Genomic DNA, 19,991 nt, shown 5'->3' on the forward strand with positions numbered 1-19,991 from the left:
CTTCATATAGTTTTTTTCATATAGCCCCAAGTTATGTATAATCCAGACTCCAAAAAGGTTATGAAGCAGCTTATTTAGGAACTGGACATGTGGAAGGTATTTATAATCCCAGCAAATGGAAGGCCAAGGCAGGAAGATCACAAGTACCAGACCAGTCTGGATTATATAGTGAAATCCTCAAAAAAGAAACAAAACAATAGCTTCTTCAGGTTTCTAGCAAGTGATAATACAGTCACAGTTAAATTTGGCCAACTATATATTTTAAAAAATCTGAAATTTTGTTTCTTTTGGTTTAGAAAAATATACCTCAGGCAGAAATTAAGATCCTTTATTACAAAGATCAAATGATCTGAATAAAAAAGGGAAAGGAACTTGATTTTTATCATAAAGTAGAAGACTTCAGAAAGCCTGAGCTTGAGTAAATATTTTTTCTGTAGATGGTACAGAGAATAATCCATGGCTCTTGTAATTCTAAAGTAGATAGTCCTTCCTGTTTGTGTTTCAGCTTGTTGCTCATACTTTCATACAAGCAAAAACACTTTGGGATTTGCATGCATGCAGGAATGCATAAATGCACATAGTAGATACATAGGACTTTTTTGGTGTCACAATAGATAAGAGCCATTAAGAAGAAAGAGACTTAAAATTCGTTTTAAGGAAAATAAAAGTATTTGATATCTGTAATTCTTTAGTGCATCTCATCAAGCAATCTGGGTGTTGCTGCTTCAAAAGCATTTGAGGATTACTCTGGCAATTTCTCTACATGATTTCTACCCTCTAGCTACAAAATATCTGATGGGCAAGGAGAGAAAAGTAATATATTTTAGTAGCAAACTTAGGAAAATGTCCAGTCTTGCTGTCTAATTCAATGAAAATTAAAATATATTTGCAGAGCCCATTTTATGCTTAGGAAATTGAGAAAATTGTGTCCGGGAGTGGTGAAGTTGCTCTGTCACTAACTTCTGTAGTTGGCCACACTATAAAATAATACATAAAATCCCATTGCATATCCTGTAAAAAATAATTTTGTATAAGCAGAATCCTACATTCTGAGATGTTGTGGTATTATCTTCAATTGTTTTTTAAAAGTGTAATCAACATGAATTTTAAAAAACAAGGAACTACTTTAGCAAATAATAAGCCAGAGTAAGATTTTGCCTTGTTTCATACAACCATTGAAGAGGATAATTGGGAAGACATATCTGCTTGTAACAATGTAGTTGATGCACCTATGTAAAAATGGATTTGAACAAAATTCTGACATTTAAGAAAACCATTTTAGAAGATGGGAATATGTGTGGGTTTTTAAACCATTGCATGATATTTAAATTACATTCTGTTTGCTGTACAGTGCCCTTGACAATGATAAAAGTACATTCTCTTCATTTTAGGTGTGGTAGAATATTTGAGCACTGGTGGAGTAGAAACAAATCATAAAGACTTTAAGGAACTGAGATACAATGAAAGTCTTACAAACTTCAGCTGTAATGGAAAGAATGGAATGACCAATGGAAGGATCACTCATGGTTTCAAGTTAAAGAGTGCCTACGAGAGTGGCCTTATGCCTTACACAAATTACACATTTGATTTCAAGGTATGTCTTAAGGTTCGTAGGCTTTTAAAACTTCCATTTTATCAGCAACTCTTGTACCTCCATTAAGCCTTGAAAATGTTGGTCCATACTAGAATTAAACTAGTATTTATTGACAACAGTGTTCTTTTACTGCTTCTATAGAGTTTCATATGTTTGATAATTTCATATGAATCATATGATTAGATAACCTATTAGAATGTTTTCCAGAATTAGAAGTCAGATGAAATGAATAATGGCAGTAAATCAGTTCCTAAGTAGCTTCCATCTTTTGGGACTAGTTGTGTCTTACATAGTTATTACTAATAGCTGCATCTGCAGTTACCATAGTGTCTAGATTGGGGTCAGGTGAGGTCAGTCAGCCTTCTCATACTTTTAACTGAAACCAAAATGTGATTTATATTAGCCAATTTTAAATGTTTCTAAAATGCATTTATGTGCTTTCTTACATAGTTAACAGCAAACAGTGCAGAGCCTTTTTTTGGTGACCTTGCCATTTTTTATATCAGTGATTAGGATTATGCCACTTCCTTGTGTTCTGCTGTCCTTTTTAGTCACTTTTTGTTTTGCTACACCCAGTTTCTATTTCTGTCTTCTGGAAAAATACTCCATTTAAATTCTGAATTGGAATGGACACAAGAACATAGGTAGAGTCTTAGGAACTCTTGCACGTTAAGGCATAGTTCAAGTGTTCCTTCCTTTTAGATTCTTAGGCATAGTGATTGAAAAGGAGGCAAGGGTGGTAACCAAAGGGTGGGAAATTGCAGGTTGTTTTCTTCTTGTTCTGTTGAGTAGAGAAGGGGGGGGAGGGAAGGAGAGGAGGAGAGGAAGAGACAAGAAGACACTTGAATAGGTTCCAGTGACTTTGGCCAAGAGCATGTGGAGAAGGGGCAAAGCCAGCAGTTCCATAGCAGTATGGTGGATGTCATCCCTAGGTGCTGTTGAGGATACAGAGGATACGTGGAGACGTAGCTCTGTCCTCATGCAGCTATGGTCTGATGGGAAACATGTCTCAGTTAGCTTTCTGGTACTGTAACAGCATACCTAAGATAATTTATAAAAAAAACTTATTTTATCTCACAGTTTTGGAGGTTCCAATTCATAATCAAGTGACCCTGTAACTTTGGCCTCTCTGACAGTGCAGCACATCATAACAGAAGTGTGTGGTGGAGCAAACTGCTCACCTTATCAGCTAGGAAGCAAAAGTAGAGAAGAGATTAGGGTACCATAATCCTTTTCAAGGGCACACTGGAAAGTGACCAAAGGACCTCCTGGAGGGTCTATAATACCTCCCAGTAGTGCTATCCTGGACACCAAGCCTCTTACATGTGGACCATTGGGGACATTCAACATCAAAACTACAGCAGGTCTCAACTACAAATGAGTATATACTACACATTGGGGTAGGCATTAGCAAGGGAAGAAAGTCGTTGGTTGGAGGTAATATGTGGGTGGGAGGAGGATTTAGGAAAGTTTTTGGAAAGTAATTATACCTAAAATTTGAAGATTGAGGAGGAATTAGTCAAATGACAAGTAGAAGAAAGTGTTCCAGGCAGAAGAGAGCTTGTGCACAGGCCCTAGGGCAAGAGAAAGCTTAGCACCTACAGAATGAATGCCTTCCTTCCTGCCCCCCACCCCCCATATAGGTAAGGATGGCAGCAGATGGTGAGCAAGGGAAAATAGCACAAAAGGCAGTATCATGAAGGGTCTTGTAGGTAATTACCTAGATAGGAAGAATGCTTCATTCTACTGAATTTGACATTTGGTAAGTTCGTTTTGTTTACCAAACATGACTATAAGAATGTCTTCAAACACTCAGTATTTCAGTGTTATCTTATGTGGGGCCTTTTTATTCTTGTTTTTCAGGGTATAATTGATTACATCTTTTATTCTAAACCTCAGCTGAACACTTTAGCCATCCTGGGACCTCTGGACCACCATTGGCTAGTTGAAAATAATATTACTGGCTGCCCACATCCACTCATCCCCTCCGATCACTTTTCACTTTTTGCACAATTGGAGCTCTTACTGCCTTTCCTGCCCCAAGTTAATGGCATTCATCTTCCTGGCAGGAGGTAGTCAAGTACCTTCAAAGGACAACCTCAGTTTTACTTGTAAGCTCGTGAAAATCTGAATATAAGGGAGTGAGGTATGGCTACGAAGGATTTTTTTCAAAATGATGATTTGAATTTTTAATCTGATTATTTGATATTAGGGTATAGTATGAAAGCCAGGTGCTAGCAACAAATTCTGAGCCCAATATGCTTTATATACTGCTAGACAGGGATTGGTGTGTTTGCACCTATTTTTAATTTGTTACAAGTAATTTTCCTGTTTCTTCTATCCAATAAAATATTTTCATGCCTTGAAATAGGAAAATGTTTGAACAGCATATTCTCTTTGCACAGAAATCTGTAGCACTACTTTTTTTTGAGGCCAGTAGTAACACCCAGAGACCATTCTTCCAGACTTTACTCCCTCCTTTTTCAGACTTGTTTGTAAAATGTAGAATTTGAATTTAGCCTTTATGATTGTATATGAACCACAGAAGACCTGATTTATGACATTTTGTACTTAAAATCAGATTTGAAAACAATTGTATTATAAACTAAGGCTAATTTTTTTAAAGCAATTTCCTGTGTTCTGAAGGCCAGCTTGTAAAAGAGTTGCAACAGACTTTCTCTGCAATGATTTGCACTGTTAGGGTTTTGTTAGCCCTTTTGTACTACTTTATTTTTAAATTGAGAACATTGCTCTTTAAGTCTGCTTAGACCTTAGGACATTTTCTTAGACCAGAGGCAACTTATTCATGAATTCCTGAATTTTTATGAAAACTATCTACTAGGACAGATAAGCTGAACAGTGAATGACCTCTAGGCATTTATAGAATGAATATGATAGTTGATATATGTACATTCTGAGATTTTTAAGTCTTTAACTTTTTAAGTTAAAAAATTACAGCTGCTTAAGTACAGCTTCTTAACTCCTTGTTGAGACACCTCCTGTCCTCTCTCCACGGTGCCTGCCTAAGTTTGTTCTCACCAAGCACTGCCTGTGCATGCAGAGAAAATCTGTGCATCTTCTTTTCTATTTTTAAAAACTTTAACATTTGTGAGAATTTTATGAAAATGCTTTTGTACGAGCTGTGGCTTTTTCCCATTGTGAAGCATTGAGTATCACATTTTGGAACATGTACATAGGGTGGGTCCTAGGGTCTTTGCCCACCACACCCAAGCACTGCTTCTTGGTGCCATTGCACAGTGCTCTTTGTCACCCAGGATACTACTATCATGTGAATTGTATTTGGTTATCCATGTATTCCTAATTTTCTTGTGTTTTTTAAAATCATTCCTTTTTTTTTTTAAGAAGTGATTTTTCCATTTATGAAGCAGTATAAATTAGATGCATTTTCAAAACAGGTCCCTAAGGCAATTCTTCAGATCATTTTTAATGTGACTAAGTCATTTTAATATGTCAACCAAGATAAGAGTTATATTGTACCCTGTATTTTGCCCATAGTGCCATTAATAGATTAGAGATTAAAGTCAGCTTTAACTTTGCAAAGTTAACTTGTATGTGTTCTGTTCTCAGCCATTCGTTCTTCTCTCAAAAATCAAATGAATTCAGAGGGAGCTTGGACTAACTGCTTTTGTTTCAACTGCAGGCAGGGGAGCAAAAGGACACCATGTAAGCATTAAGAAAGAAATTGTTGAATGTTATTAACAGTTTTTATACAGAGAATGAGTCATTTTGGATAATGACTTAAAATTTTATGAAAAATGTTCAGCACTTAATGTGCTTATTCTGTTTTTAGAAAAAATAAAATTACATACTGTTTAAATAAATGATTTTTTTTTTTTCAAGAAATTCTCCAAAAGGTTTTGATCTTGAATCTTTCTGACACCTGGTTTTTCCTTTAAGGTTCTTTTTTAAAAAAGAAAAAAAAAAAAAACTTTGTTGTGATGGTGGGTTTTCTTAAATTGTTCTTTGCTTATTATTAATTTTGTTTTTGTGCAAAAATAAATTGTGCTGACACCAAACACATCCAGTTTATAATCAGTACATTGGAAAACTGGTATTATGTCAGAACCAGTGCATAAATTTTTGTGGTCTTTTGTCTTTTTTTCTGTTGTAAGTGTGAATAAAAAGGCGTGTTTGCTCATTTTCTAAACACTGTGTTGGTAATGTGCATGATGACAATTTCCAGTGAGTGGAGCTGGAGGACTGACAAGACTGAGGAAGCCTATTTTCCTGTGACCTGCGTTATGGAATCACAGGTCCAGAGAGCTTTGTGGAAGGGGAGGGAGGAGCACTTACTCATTTTGTATTTGTTAATGGACGATGTATTCTTGCATAGATGCTGGAACTAGAGTGCACTTGTTAGATGCTAAAGGTTTGAGCTTTACACAAAATGTTTTCATCTGTATTTGTCTACAATATATCTGAATTTGGGAGCATCAAATAGCCTGTTACGTCTTGAAAATACTTGTTTTTGATTCTTCCAGACATACTGCATTCTGTGAGTCAGTTTGAACTACATTATTTAGATAAACTGAAGCAAGAGTGTTGATTTACAACTGTAACCTTCAAAAGAGAAAGAAATATTTGGGTGTATAGCGAATAAACAGCCACACCAAAATAGACTGCTACTTCTGAAAGCAAGGTTTTATGTCTGTGTCCTGAATTAATTCCCAATAATCTATATTCCTGAAAATGCAATAAATACTAGTCTGTTCACAGTGTAGATTATTTTTGAAAAATTCTGTAAACAATATATGTAATGTTTTGCTATGATGTTATTTCAGTGTTCTTGCTGGATAAATCCATCTTAGGAATGTTTTACAGAAAATTTGGGGTATAGTTTCTGTTTTAAATATGAGAAATTTGGAGGCACTCAGTTACTTGTAAATCTTTTGAAGTACAGTTTACTATATTAGTGATAATTATTTATGCTTTGAGAATTTAAATAATGCGCATCAAGATAAATCTATGGAACAATTTAAAGTTGTAGAAATAAATTTTGATTTCAAGTTTAGTAGTTGGCAGAAGATAGGCAAAGAACATCTCTAAGAAATATGTTTTTGTTTGTATTCTTACTTGATTTGGTGACAACCAGGAAAACTTATTTTGTGTTAGCACTTTGAAACCTAAAGACATCACTAAATTGGGTAGAATGCACTTCTAAATGTTGAAATTATAATTTAAAACCTTTTCTAAGATTCAGTTTTTTCAGTAGTAACTCTCAAGCTTTAGAGTTCAACTTTTTTACTATTTAAACTTACAGAATTCGTTTATCGTGACTTTTAAGGTTTGGGAGTCATCATACAAAGATAAAAGCAAACCTAGGCAAAAGAATTAACAGCAGTTTCGACAGGAATCAATCATACTCTCCAGTACAGATGTAGATAATTCAAAAAACACTGTAAAGAAGTTTTTCTCTCCCACCATAAGCAGTATTTTAGGATGTTCACTTTGCTCTTTTTTCTGGTTACGTAAACTTTAAAAACTGGTATGTTGATGTAGTGTCTAAAATAGTTATCTAGTCTTTATTGGCAGTACATTATATTGTGCAGTGCACTGGACTAACTCTTGTTTACTGTTCATGTAACAAAACCCAGCACATTATCTGCACTAAACTCAAAGAATGTCACATTTGTCTAGGTAGCTCTTTGATAAGGGTAACGGGAATCCGAATTTATACCAATGGACTGGTGGTAACAAGGGCTTTTACTGTTCTCTTCAGTGGTACCTTCTTGGTCAAATTGTAACTAGCTAGTATTATATTTATATACAGGGTCTCTTTTCCTTACCGATGTATTTTCCTACTCATAGCCAACCAATAAATTCAATATCTGTTTCAAATATTTTAACAGTGTAATTTGTATAGCTATAGTACTGAGGCTTGAGAAAAATGAATGTTAATCAGTGTCTTTAGACTGCATACTTAAATTCTGAATCATCTGGGACAGGGTTATAACTCACCTTTCAAAGGGAAGAATGGGCACAGGGCTGTGATAAGGTAAAATGGTGAAAGCGTACGTATGTCCTTTCTGGCTGTGTTATTCTGTGTAACACTCATATCTTTACCAAAGTTCGATTTAATATTTAGGTCCTTTTGCATTTAGACTTTTGATGTTCTTACCATATACCTCATAATAACAAGAAATGGGCTCATGTGTCTTCCATGTTTTGAAAGGAGGTTGACGTTTTAAATAAATGCTCTTAAATATAGTAGCAAACGTGTTGGGCTTATACCAATTTATTAAGTGTCTCATGGATTAAATGTATTTTGTCATATATATATATATATATGTATATATATATAAGCTTTAAAAATGCTGGACTTCCTGAATATTCAGAAGTAGGTTTATAGAAGATTAAAAATATTGACTTGCCTTTTAGAAACTTATTTCTCAACTAGGCATGGTGGTACATGCCTGTAATTTAAACACTGAGGGAAAGGTGAGGCCAGAGGGTAGTGAGTTCTTGGCCAGCCTACGATACATAGTATGACCCTGTTTCAAAGGGAGAGGGAGCAAAGGATGAAAACTTACAAATGTACATTTTATGTTGATGTTGTTAAAAATCATTTAAAATCAGAAGATAATTTAGAGAAAATGAATATTTGTTGAAATGTCCAGTTCTGAAAATGAGTAGGTGCTATATAATCTTGAAAATCTAATTTTGCCTGTTTTTGACAAGTCTTGCTCCTCAATATCATTTTCAAAAAAGTAAGTGTTAAAACAGTATGTGTGCTATGTTATTTTATAAATTCTAATTAGTGTTTATTGCAGGAACAGACACCTAAAGAAACATGAACTCACTCAAATATATTTAGAATACTATTTGTAGGCTTTAGATACCAAAGTCACATATGCTACAGATTCCTTTTCAGACTATTATTTAGGTGTTTACACATAAATCAATTTTAAAATAAGTTTTCACAAATATACATAGACAGTTTTAACCCAACATATATGAGAAGAATCTTGTAAAATATAACTTTTACTGGAATTTTTAGAGGCCTTTAGAAATATTTATATAAGTAAATTTGCCCATCAATTGTTCTCCAAATGAGTCTAAGCAGTTAGTCCGTGGCTAGGAATTGGGAAAACTGCAGGATTAGAAGATAGCTGAAAAAATGTTTCTACAGTTTTTGTGTTTTGACAGTAGTGGAGTTTGAACTTAGGGCCTCATGCTTTTTGAACCACTCCTACAGCCCTCTACAGTTTTTTTAAAAAGACATTTAACATTATTAATCATATGAATAAATGAATGCAATATCTTTTACCTGCAAAGGTCAAATCACTTTATAATTTGACTGTTAAATTATTTGGGACCTGTCATGAGAAACTATGCTTACTCTCTCAGTGTGACCTGAGGCAGTCTTCAAGATCTCTTACTGCTAATAATTCCAGCCTTTCTAGTAAAATGAGTCTAAGCTGCAGGGCTGTGACTTGAAGAGTGGAAGGGTGTTGGACCATTTTGGTGAATCCTGGGTGTTAAACCACTTTTCCTGGTCATATCCTGATGATACTCATCTAGAATGGAGGCATCGAATTGTAGATGCTTTGCATAGTTTGGAAATAAAGATTTACAGGTACAGCCTCTATGCTTTGTTGATCATTGTAAACTAATGCAGTCAGTGCTACATGCCAGCTGTGTAGGGAGCAACTCTGCCTACAGGCTTATAAAATCTTTCAGAGGTGATCTTTGAGGTGTCTTAGAGGACTAAGAACCTGTTTCCAACATGATGAGCTGTATTAAAAGCCTTCATGAAATACCGATTTAGAACACAATGTAGGTTCATGAGTGTGGAGTGTACTAGTGCAATGGGTGAAGTCAGAGCCTTCCGATCTTGAACCACGTGCTAAAGATTGACTTTCTGGAGGTCATGTAAAGAGCCACACAAGATTTCAAATGAGTGTCGCATTACCAGATTTTTGTTTTGGAGAGATTACTAAACAGTACTATGGAGGATGAATGGAAAGATTCAGATGACAGACAAGAGCAAGGAAGTCTTGCAGTGCAGGAAGAATAGAAAGGGAGGAAATACTTGAATTAGATTTGAGAAGAAATTCAACTCCTGTCTCACATGGACAGGTAAATGAGTTCTGTCTAATCACTGTTTTCATTAGGGCAAACCTCAACATCTGTCTATCTCTTTTATTTATTTTTTTTCTTTTATTATTCATATGTGCATACAAGGCTTGGTTCATTTCTCCCCCCTGCCCCCACCCCCTCCCTTACCACCCACTCCACCCCCTCCCTTACCACCCACTCCACCCCTTCCCTCTCCCCCCCCAATACCCAGCAGAAACTATTTTGCCCTTATTTCTAATTTTGTTGTAGAGAGAGTATAAGCAATAATAGGAAGGAACAAGGGTTTTTGCTGGTTGAGATAAGGATAGCTATACAGGGAGTTGACTCACATTGATTTCCCGTGCGTGGGTGTTACCTACTAGGTTAATTCTTTTTGATCTCACCTTTTCTCTAGTTCCTGGTCCCCTTTTCCTATTGGCCTCAGTTGCTTTAAGGTATCTACTTCAGTTTCTCTGCGTTAAGGGCAACAAATGCTAGCTAATTTTTTAGGTGTCTTACCTATCCTCACCCCTCCCTTGTGTGCTCTCGCTTTTATCATGTGCTCATAGTCCAATCCCCTTGTTGTGTTTGCCCTTGATCTAATGTCCACATATGAGGGAGAACATAATGATTTTTGGTCTTTTGGGCCAGGCTAACCTCACTCAGAATGATGTTCTCCAATTCCATCCATTTACCAGCAAATGATAACATTTCGTTCTTCTTCATGGCTACATAAAATTCCATTGTGTATAGATACCACATTTTCTTAATCCATTCGTCAGTGGTGGGGCATCTTGGCTCTCCTCTTTTATTGATTTGGCAAAAGTATTTAGTCAAAGGATTTTGTTTCTCAAGCTACATTTTGCATTATCTTTTTCCCTCCTCTTGGTCATACTGAGCTTTGAACTCAGGGCCTTGCACTTGCTAGGTAGGTACTCTACCAGTAGAGCCACATGCCCAACCCTTTTTACTTTAGCTATTTTCTGAATAGGGCCTTGCATTTATGCCAGGGCTAGCCTGGACTGTGATCCTCCTATTTATGCTTTCCACATAGCTGGAATGACAGATGTGCAACACACCCAGCTTTCTTCTGTTGAGATCAGATCTTGCAAACATTTTTCCAGGGTTCTTGAACCATGACCATCTCAATCTCTACTTCCCAATAGCTAGATTACAGATGTGAGCCACCACACCCAACTTCCAATTCTGTTAGTCTGTAAAAGAGATGGAGTATGTCCTCCTTAACAAAGTAGCTGAGTAACTCCAGAAGATAATGAAAGACATAATTTGAGTCTAAATTGACTTTTTTTAAGTTTTGTTGTTGCAAAAGACTTTAAATTTTAAGAGCTTGCCTTTCAGAGATTACTTGGTAAGACTAGGCATTAACTAATGTACTAATAGAGTGATTCTTAATAAATTGAAGGGTTCCAAGATTTCAAAACTCAGTTTCTTCTCATGTCAAGGATTTTGTGTTGCTCAAGATAGCAGCCTCTAGCCATGTGTGGTTTTGAGCACTTGAAATGTCACTATTGTGATGGGCACCGTGAAAATATTTCTTTCTTAATGAAATTTGCCTATTTCTGTAGAACTGTATTTGCAGAGTAGGAGCCATTGCACTACTGGTCTGTGTGACACAGATACGCTACCAATTGATGTCCAAGAATTGGCTCGGTTCTACCTGTGCTTTACTACTAGCCAAATACTATTATATGCAGACAGCAATTAGTTTACCTTTTTAAGTCATAAATTAGTGTTTACATTGAGGTGTATCCTCATACTATTTTTTTTATTTAAAAATGAGTATGGAAAAAGAAAGTTAAAGTCCATTTTGATTCAGAATAATGAAATACAGAGCTAGTACCAGTTAGAATAGTAAAGATTAATGTATGTTGTAGATTTTCAAGATCAGTGATAATTACAGTTTGCTTTTCAGAATAAAAATAAAAGATGGTAAAGTGAATAATAAATTGAGATAGTTTCTCCAAATGCATATTGATTTTAAGTGTTTCAATGGTTAAGTAAAATAGATAAAATTAATTGAATTAAATCTGAGTATCCAACAAAGCTTTTAAAAAATTGTAACAGTATCTCAATTTGAAAATACATTTTTTCATATTTATGTGTTTACTTATTTTTGCTGTGCTGGGGATTAAGGCCACTGTCTTCATGCATGCCAGACAAGTGCTATGCCACTGAGCTACAGTCCCTGGGCTTTGATCAACTTTTATAAGAGGGCTTGAATTACTGCAAAGGAAAAAAAAATAATGGAAGCTTGGTTGAAAAATTAATCCTGTTACACAGGGAAATACTGAGAAAACTGTGAGGAACTAACAATGTTTGATTAAAAATGAAAGTTCTTCAGTTAAACCACCAGCTACCTATAGAAGATTTTCCTTATGCTACTGAAGATTAGGTGATTCAAATTTGAAAAATTATAATTGTTCACTTCAGCTGAACTAAGCAGTATAAAAACTGCCCAGTTAGTGCTTTGTGGATACTTTGTCTTAAAAGATTTCCAAATATACACAGAAATGTAACCTGAATATGAATGAACCAATGTTGAAACGCTTAAGTTAAAGGAAAAGTTTATTTGAAGCCTTCACAGGCAGGTGTAGGAACTTACGTTGAAATTGAAATTGTAATGCAAATCAAGTATATATAGATCTAACACTTTTTTCTAACATTATACACTTTATTGTAAGCATTTTGTAAATTGGAAATAACTACAAGTAGATTCTTATTTTAAAATGTCTTAATGTAAATAAGTTTTAATGGTTTTGAAGATTTGATTCAGTTACGGGAAAACAAGTATTTTTATTTTCGTTATTTATTTTAGTTGGTACTGGGGTTTGAACTCAGGGCTTCACTCTACCGCTAAGCAGGCACTCTACCATCCCTTTTCTGTGGTGGGTATTTTCAAAATAGGGTCCCAGGAACTATTTGCCTGGGCTGGCTTTGAACCTCAGTCCTCCTGATCTCTGTCTCCTAAGTAACTAGGATTGCAGGTGTGAACCACCAGCACCCAGTTATTTTTGAAATTTACTAAGATGCCATTTTCTCAAAAATTTAGAAAAATAGAAAACTTCAGCTCATTATATGAGTTAGATATTACCCTAGTATCAGTAGCAGACAAAGATGCCTTAAAGACAAACTTCTTCACACGTGTTAAAGGATTCCATTAGGTTGTCTGGTTGTAATTTATGGTATGAGCAACCATTTATCAACATCCTTGCATCCAATAACTCATTACAGGTGCAAAATGACAATAGCCTGTTTTTCTTTCCTTTGCTTACCTCTTGTAAAACTACATTTCCTCAACAAATGTTGCTTACCTTGTACTACAGTTTTTATTGGGAAAGTAGGGTACAGTTTCCTTTATCACTTCAAAATGATGGCTTGGTTTCCTTGAGTCAGAAAAGTTACTCAACAGGCTATATTTTTCCTATGTCAAAATATATGGATTTATACAGAGGAGATAAGTTTTGTGTTTTTGTGTGTTGCACACTAATGTCCCAAAGTATCTCATCTTTGGCCCCTGAGAGATCTTTAGACTGGCTTTGGTGACTTCCTGTTCTGGCATAAGAAGTTATCTTTTGTGTTTCCAGCTCCAGACCTATGATCAGCCATTAACCCAAAGGTTCTTGGTTCCTAAAGTGGAAAATGGGATCTCGACCCAAAAACAGATGCAAGGATTCTTCACTACAGGATGGGTCAGTTTCTAGGTCCAGTTCTAGGTCATTTCAGGGGATAGAAATGAGATTTTTCCCTCCGGAAGAGAAAATGGATCAAACATGTATAATTCTACTTTAATTCTGATCTTGAGCCCTAAGGTTTTTACATAATAATCTTCAATCAGTTCCTCCTTTTAACTTTGGCAGAAACCTCAGATCACCCAGGCCAATGGTAGGCAAAAACTTGACCACTAAATTACATCCCCACCTCTCAATTAGTCATTTGAATTTTACCACATAGTATGCCAAGAATGGTCTCATAACACCTCTAACAAGAAATATTTAAGATTATTTAGTCAGTTCTTGTCCTATGGTGTATTGCTCCCACCACCCAGAATGTAGAATTAAATTACTATAATGTCACATTATTTGTAATAGTTCTTCTGTAATGGATGTGTTAACAGAAACAAAATTGAGGAATGTTTTCCCTATCAATTATTAGATGTTGCTTTTTAAAACATTTTGGCATTTTTAATTAAAATGTTACAATGTAATATTTTACCATTGTAATATTACAATCACATTTTTACAATGTCAAATTGACAAAAAGATACATACATTTACAGAAATCAAGCTTTCCATCTTATTCCTCCTCTCATGAGTAGGTAACAGTATTTAAACAGTTGGCCCACCATTGCTTATCACACGTACACAGGTACCTTTCTTAGATGAACAGTAATGTTCTGTTTTCTGTTAGGTTCCCTGGAACGATTCTGAGGAGGTTTTCAAGAATGTTATTAGAAAAGAGAGTGATGTAAGGTGACTGAGGCATCTGGCTGGACCTGACACATTGTGTGAATAACAGTTCCCCAGGACACAGTGAACACCAAGTGAACCATTCTGTGGTGCTGTGGGGAAGATGATGGTAGTACAGTCACAGAGGCCTCACGTGACCCTGTGTGAGGCTTGTGCTATGAAGACCTTCAGATTTTGCCTACCTTGAGGCAGAGTCCAGGACTCAACATGAATGAATCATTGGGTGAAGATTCCCTCTGGGGTAAGGATGTGGTTTTGATGAGGTGAATTTCTTTGAGGGCAACTGGTCTCTATCAGCTACCCACACCCAAGGAGTGACAAATGATTACCTCCTCTTGAAGAGGAAATCTGGGTGGCATGCTGCAGCATCCACTCCATCCTCTTGGCACTGTTCATTTTCACTTTTGACAAACAATTAGTTTGGAGACCAGTTCCTTCAAGATTCTGTGCATCTCGTTCCCCAGGAGTCTACAAGAGATAGTCTTGGAGCTTCAATTGATACTCGTGTTCTTTTCCTTCTATCACTTTGATTTCCTCTGTGTTGTTTTCTTCGGATTCCACAGATGGTGGGTAGCAGAATCATCTCAGGATGAGATCCTTTGTCTGGCACCACAAGCCCACTTCACCATCACTTCCAAAAACTTCTGTAGCTTAGTGTTGGCTTGTGGTGTACTTGGACACTTAGTTCAGTAGTTAAGGAATTGTTACCAGATAACCTACAAGGAGCCTGGACATGTAATGTCCCACCACCTTCATCAGAGATGCGTAAAAATGCATCTCAGGGTTCAAGGCTATCCAGACCAGAGCTTTCCACAGAGACACATTCCTTGGCAAACTTGGGGGCAGTGTTGATAATGTGAGTCAAACTTCATTTGGATGTAAGTGTCTTTTCATGTTCTAGTTTGTGGCTCATGAAAACAAAAATTTACAAAGGTTAAACCCCTAAATATTACCAAAATAGGAACAGAAAAGGCCCAGATGTATGTTTTAGTATAAAATAATGAAAGTGGACTCAATTTGTCCACAGTGGGTGGAAGGTCAAAGACAAGCAAGAGAATTCTTTCCTTGGAAACACGATGCAGATTTAATTATGCCTTAATAAAGGAGTTTACTGAGGAGTGTCCCTGAAATAGATACTAGTATCCACTTTTTTTGTTTTTTCCTTTTCTTGGAGTTACTGGGGTTTGAACTCAGTAACTTGCTCACACTTGCTAGGCAGGTGCTCCACCATTTGAGCCATGCCTCCAGCCCAGTATCCAGTTCTGTGGGCACCTTCCTTCAACATTGGGGCCAGTCTGGGAATCATGTCCCTTTGTTAGAACAGAGGAATCATAAGGCATTCAATTCTGTGAATAAAGCCATTAGAAACCAGGCAAAGAGCACAGCAGCAGATTTCCTGTTACCCTTGTTGCTGCTCCGTTCCAAGGAAGACATTTGTCAAGGGAATAAAATTTTCAAATATTAGCCGTATTGTTGGGTGAGTTCTTTCCAATCTTCAAGGATTAGATCACTTCCATTCTTCATAATCAATTACAGAGCATAATGGGAAAAAATTCTCAAGATTCATATCCAGTTTAACTCAATCCCTGCCACCGTTAATTACTGGCTCTCTGTCAACATGTTCTCCCCACCCACTACCACCTTAGTAACTCTCCCTTGTCTTTGTCACACAGACACAGAATCTGTGGCATGGTCCTCTTGATAACAGACCTACTGGGATTGGCTTTCAGGCAAGAAAGCAAGCAGTGATGTTGCTCTTAGCCATATTTATTAAGTTAGAGAAAAGGTGTGGACATCAGGACTGGGAGTAGAGTGTCCGGCTTTTGTGGGTGGGTGGCATCTTGCCTTCCAGCAGGGTTACTACAGCTTCAGCTTAACCAAAGAGTGTCAGGGCCCCCTGGAAAAGAGAAGCCCAGCTTGAGTGTGCCCCTTCTGTGGCACCTATCCTGGCTTCTGGGAGACCGTGGCCACCTGAGGTAATAGAGGAAGGCACAGCTGCTGGCTGTGAGCTGAGTTTCCAGGAAATGGGTTGGGAGTGGGTGCAAGGACAAAGGGCCTTGGCCCACTGGCAGCCTCCTGTGATAGGGGCAGACTAGAACTCCTTGGGTTCTTCACAGATGCCCACAGGTCAGACCACTCAAGGTCACTGAGCTCCTGGGGGCAGGCTTGCTGGAGCAGGACAGGAGACAAGGGCTCCCTGACGTGGGGTTGGGATGACTCAAAACTTTGAGGGTGGGAGGGGTGGGGTGCCTGTATTACCAGCAGTGTCTTCACGGCCCCCACAGCCTCAGGTCCCAGTTCAGTGACACACTTCTTAGAACCCTCTATGAGATGGTCCACTGGGATGCCTAGGCTGGCCAGGATGAACTTCCAGGTTGAAGTGGTTGAGAGGGAGGTTGGGCACTGCCCCAGCCACAGCTGCAGCAGCAGGAACAAGGGCGGCAGCAGGTTCGGCCACAGCCTTGGCTGCTGAGTCCATGAAGAAAGCCTCACCTGCCAACACGAGAAGAAACTCACAGCTGGGGAGGGGTCCTGAGCAGTCTTGGTAAAGGCTCAATTCCTACAGGGGTCACCCACAGAACCTTTAAAGAGTGCCCAGCATTGCTGACCAACTGTACACTCCTCCGATGGTTGCCCTGTGATGCATTTTGAGGACACAAACAGAAGTGGAGACAGCATTGAAATCTCAGGTATATTTGAGGGCATACTTTCCAGAGGAGGGGTGGGTATTCACACTGCACTGAAGAATGAGGTTGCATTCATCAAACAGGACAGATTAGTGTTCCCAATCCAGGGCTGATATTTACACCAGGTTGAGGGTGGAGAAAACCTGGTATTGGTGGGTGAAGAGGAGAAGCTGGAGCCTGGCATGGGTGTGGGAGGTGGGCATTGTTGTGAGTGGCAGCTGCTTGACTCAGATGGGACTGATACCAGAAGACTTCAAAGGACATAGACTCATAGGATGGAGTAAGATAGAGAACCCTTGGAGAGAGTAAGCAGGGGAGCAGCCTGGGCTCTCCGGGACACCAGAGGTGAAGTTTGAAGGACCAACAAGAGCAGACATGTCCAGGGTAGGAGGCAGCGTCAGGACCTGATGCAGTGACATCCGGAAGGAACAGATGCTGATGGCAGAACCCTCCTATGCCAAACCGAGGGCACTCACCAGAATCACTGAGCAGGCTAATGCAGAGCACCAGGAAGATGGTGGCAAGCTTCATAATGGAGTGGACGAGGCAGATGCTCCCAGAAATTAGCACAGCTTCTCAGAGCCTTGTCCTGAGAGCTTCTTATTTATACCCAGGGCTGGGGTTCAGCCCATCTTCCTGAGAAATGCACTGTTTGCTCAGCTAATGGCCAGAACCTCAGCCAACTTCCTGCTCTGGCCAGTGGGTCCTGGGAAGCTTGTGGCCCCCTACCCTGCCTGGGTCTTGGGGGTTTCCTCTTGGCAGGGTGTCCTGGGCCTAAGTGCTGGACCCTTGACCTGAGAAAGGAACTGAGGTATGCTTTGCCTCCACAAGGTACAGCTGGGCTGCACCTTTACTTTTTGTTTTGACTCGCCTGCCTCACCCTCACCAAAGCTCAGGCCCAGGACACAACACTGGTAGAGAACAGGCTCCCCACACAAGTGTGGAGGGGCTTGGTGATGTATGCAGGTCCTAGGGCTGAAAGCCTGCAGAGTGCACTGTGAGTCAGCAGGTGTCTGTGAGCCCAGATCTTTCCTTAATGGTAGGGTCCCCTATCACAGACCCATAAAAAATTCATGCAATAGGGGTTCTCCTGCTTCCTGATGATCTGGGAGGTCCACTGAGGTTCAGCCAGAGAAGAAACTCCTGATAGTTTTCCCATATGATCAGGCTAGACTCCAGGGCACTGCCTTGATTGGGCCACAGGCAACTGATGCAAACAGAAGGGCCTGGGACACTTTTCTGTCTTTGAAATAATCCTGAAAGCTGGTAGATAGCCCTGTTATATTTCAGAGTTTTTCTAAAAATCCTTCTTTATCTTGTTACCTGCAGAATTATCACAGATGGAGGGCCAAACATTGACAACCCTGAAACTGACTCATCAGTGGAGGATCTGACTTTCCGGGGAATATTCTGGAGTGCCCCTACCTTGGTGAATTTGCAAAACTTGAGTTTGTATCTGGGCATGGGTCTCCGGCCACCTCTGAGCTACAGTGGCCATAACCCAAGATCTACACTGGCCAAATCCCACTTGTAGAACCAATGGAATATTAATCATTTTGCAGTATGTTCATATTCATTTTGTTTCTGATTTCTTACACTACACTTGACTTTGCAAGATACTGTGTTATAAATTTGGAATGTGATATGTATATTTTGTTGGTCATTGTGGAAGCAATTTTAATGGGAAATGTGTTTTTGACTTGGGAAGATTTCATCACCTCTCAAGGGGTTTCCTGGAAGTAATGCTGCTCGTGAGGAAGGGGAAGACCATCTGTATGAGCATGGATACAGTGGTTTCTGGAGCCTCCCAGAGTGCCTTGTCCTCTCAAGGGAACGTTTGCCAAATGGACACTTCTCTGACCAGCCAGCCACCCTTCCGAAAAATCCAGCACCAACTTGGCCAATGACAGTAGTTCCATTATTCATGTTTTTTCCCTCTGTGATTAATTGCAGTCTGAAAATGTTAAGTGGAAAATTATAGAAATAATTAATAAATTTTAAATGGCATGCCATTCTTAGCAGTGTGATGAAATCTTGTCCTTTCCCACATCCCAACTGCAATATGAATCGTCCCTTGTTAAGTGGGGACCAGTCACTCCCTTAGTAGTCTTTTCTGTTATCAGATGGACTGTTGCAGCACTGCACTGCTTGTGTTTAAGGAACTCTTATTTGACTTAAAATGATCCAATGTACAAGAGTAATAATGCAAAGGAAGCACCAGAGCATAAAACATTACATATAATAATATATATATGTATGTATGTGTGTGTGTGTGTGTATATACACACACACACATTAAAGACCCTCCGGTGCAGAAACAAGCAAATTCTTTTGATCAAAAGGGTGAAAGGATGCAAGCATGTACTCACTCTAGCTGAGCAGACACGAGTACAAAATGGCCAACATGGGCTCCTTCTCATATCCCTGATGCAGTTGTACCTGCCTCACCTGGAATTTGTCCAGGTCAAAGGTTCACAGTCTTTCTTAACTGGCTAAAAGGCTTAGGGGATGGGTTAGGGCATGTAATTTGGTGGGCAATTTTCACAAGCAATGAGACGGTACAAGAATCTGGAAGAAACAGGAACCCTTTAAGCAATTCAAGTCACCTAAAATGGCAACCTGAGGGATTTTAAGTAATCTAAGAGGGTGACATACATTTTGATAGAAAAGATCATTTTTCTTACATATGTCTATGTAGATAGAGATAGATATGATCTGAGGCTCAGGCATCCACTGGGAGCCTTGTAATATATTCTCTTTGGATAAGAGAGACTGTTGTCCATACCCACCAGTAGTCAGGGTAACTGCCTTGCCCATTGGCAGTGGGCTCCAGAAAGGAAGCAATGTTAGGAGGACTTTTCCATGACCCAGTGGAGGTCTGTGGGCTTTCCTGAGTGGAGGCTGATTCCCAGGTGAGCTGGGCAGTGGCACAGGGTGGAGAGGAAATAAGTAGACATAGTAGGGAAAGTTCTTCCAGTTTGAAATCAAGGAGATACTCTTTGCATTGAAGATTAAGGACTGCAATTCTCTGTGGGGACTTAATTTATTAATTTTTAAAATGAGCATTTGTTTGTGGGAGTTTTTGAGGGGACCACATCGACCCTGCAATGCTATTCAAATGTTGCATGTTTTGTTATTGATGGG

The 19,991-nt window shown here is 38.7% G+C and overlaps 2 protein-coding genes across 12 annotated transcripts in view; one reads left to right on the forward strand and one right to left on the reverse strand.

The window, feature by feature from the left end:
• Cnot6 (CCR4-NOT transcription complex subunit 6) overlaps window positions 1-18,823 on the forward strand; it is a 74,448-nt gene extending 55,625 nt beyond the window's left edge. For 3 of the 11 annotated variants that reach the window (XM_074057481.1, XM_074057480.1, XM_074057482.1), the window contains 2 exons: window positions 1,392-1,606; window positions 3,458-7,453. In XM_074057481.1, the coding sequence (XP_073913582.1) occupies window positions 1,392-1,606; window positions 3,458-3,670 (428 nt within the window). In that variant the 3' untranslated portion in view covers window positions 3,671-7,453. Of the gene's footprint in view, window positions 1-1,391; window positions 1,607-3,457; window positions 7,454-13,278; window positions 13,384-14,101; window positions 16,373-16,726; window positions 16,851-18,176 lie in introns of those variants that run through there. The other 8 variants (XM_020164192.2, XM_020164194.2, XR_012442565.1 and 5 more) reach the window with 7 other exon arrangements.
• On the reverse strand, window positions 16,102-17,378 carry Scgb3a1 (secretoglobin family 3A member 1). Its single transcript, XM_074057397.1, is given in 3 exon segments — window positions 16,102-16,531; window positions 16,533-16,653; window positions 17,324-17,378. Coding segments are annotated over 3 exon segments (606 nt in total).
• Window positions 18,824-19,991: the final 1,168 nt, after the last annotated feature.

Source organism: Castor canadensis, chromosome 16 (assembly GCF_047511655.1).
Source record: "Castor canadensis chromosome 16, mCasCan1.hap1v2, whole genome shotgun sequence".
Classification (NCBI taxonomy): Eukaryota; Metazoa; Chordata; class Mammalia; order Rodentia; family Castoridae; genus Castor; species Castor canadensis.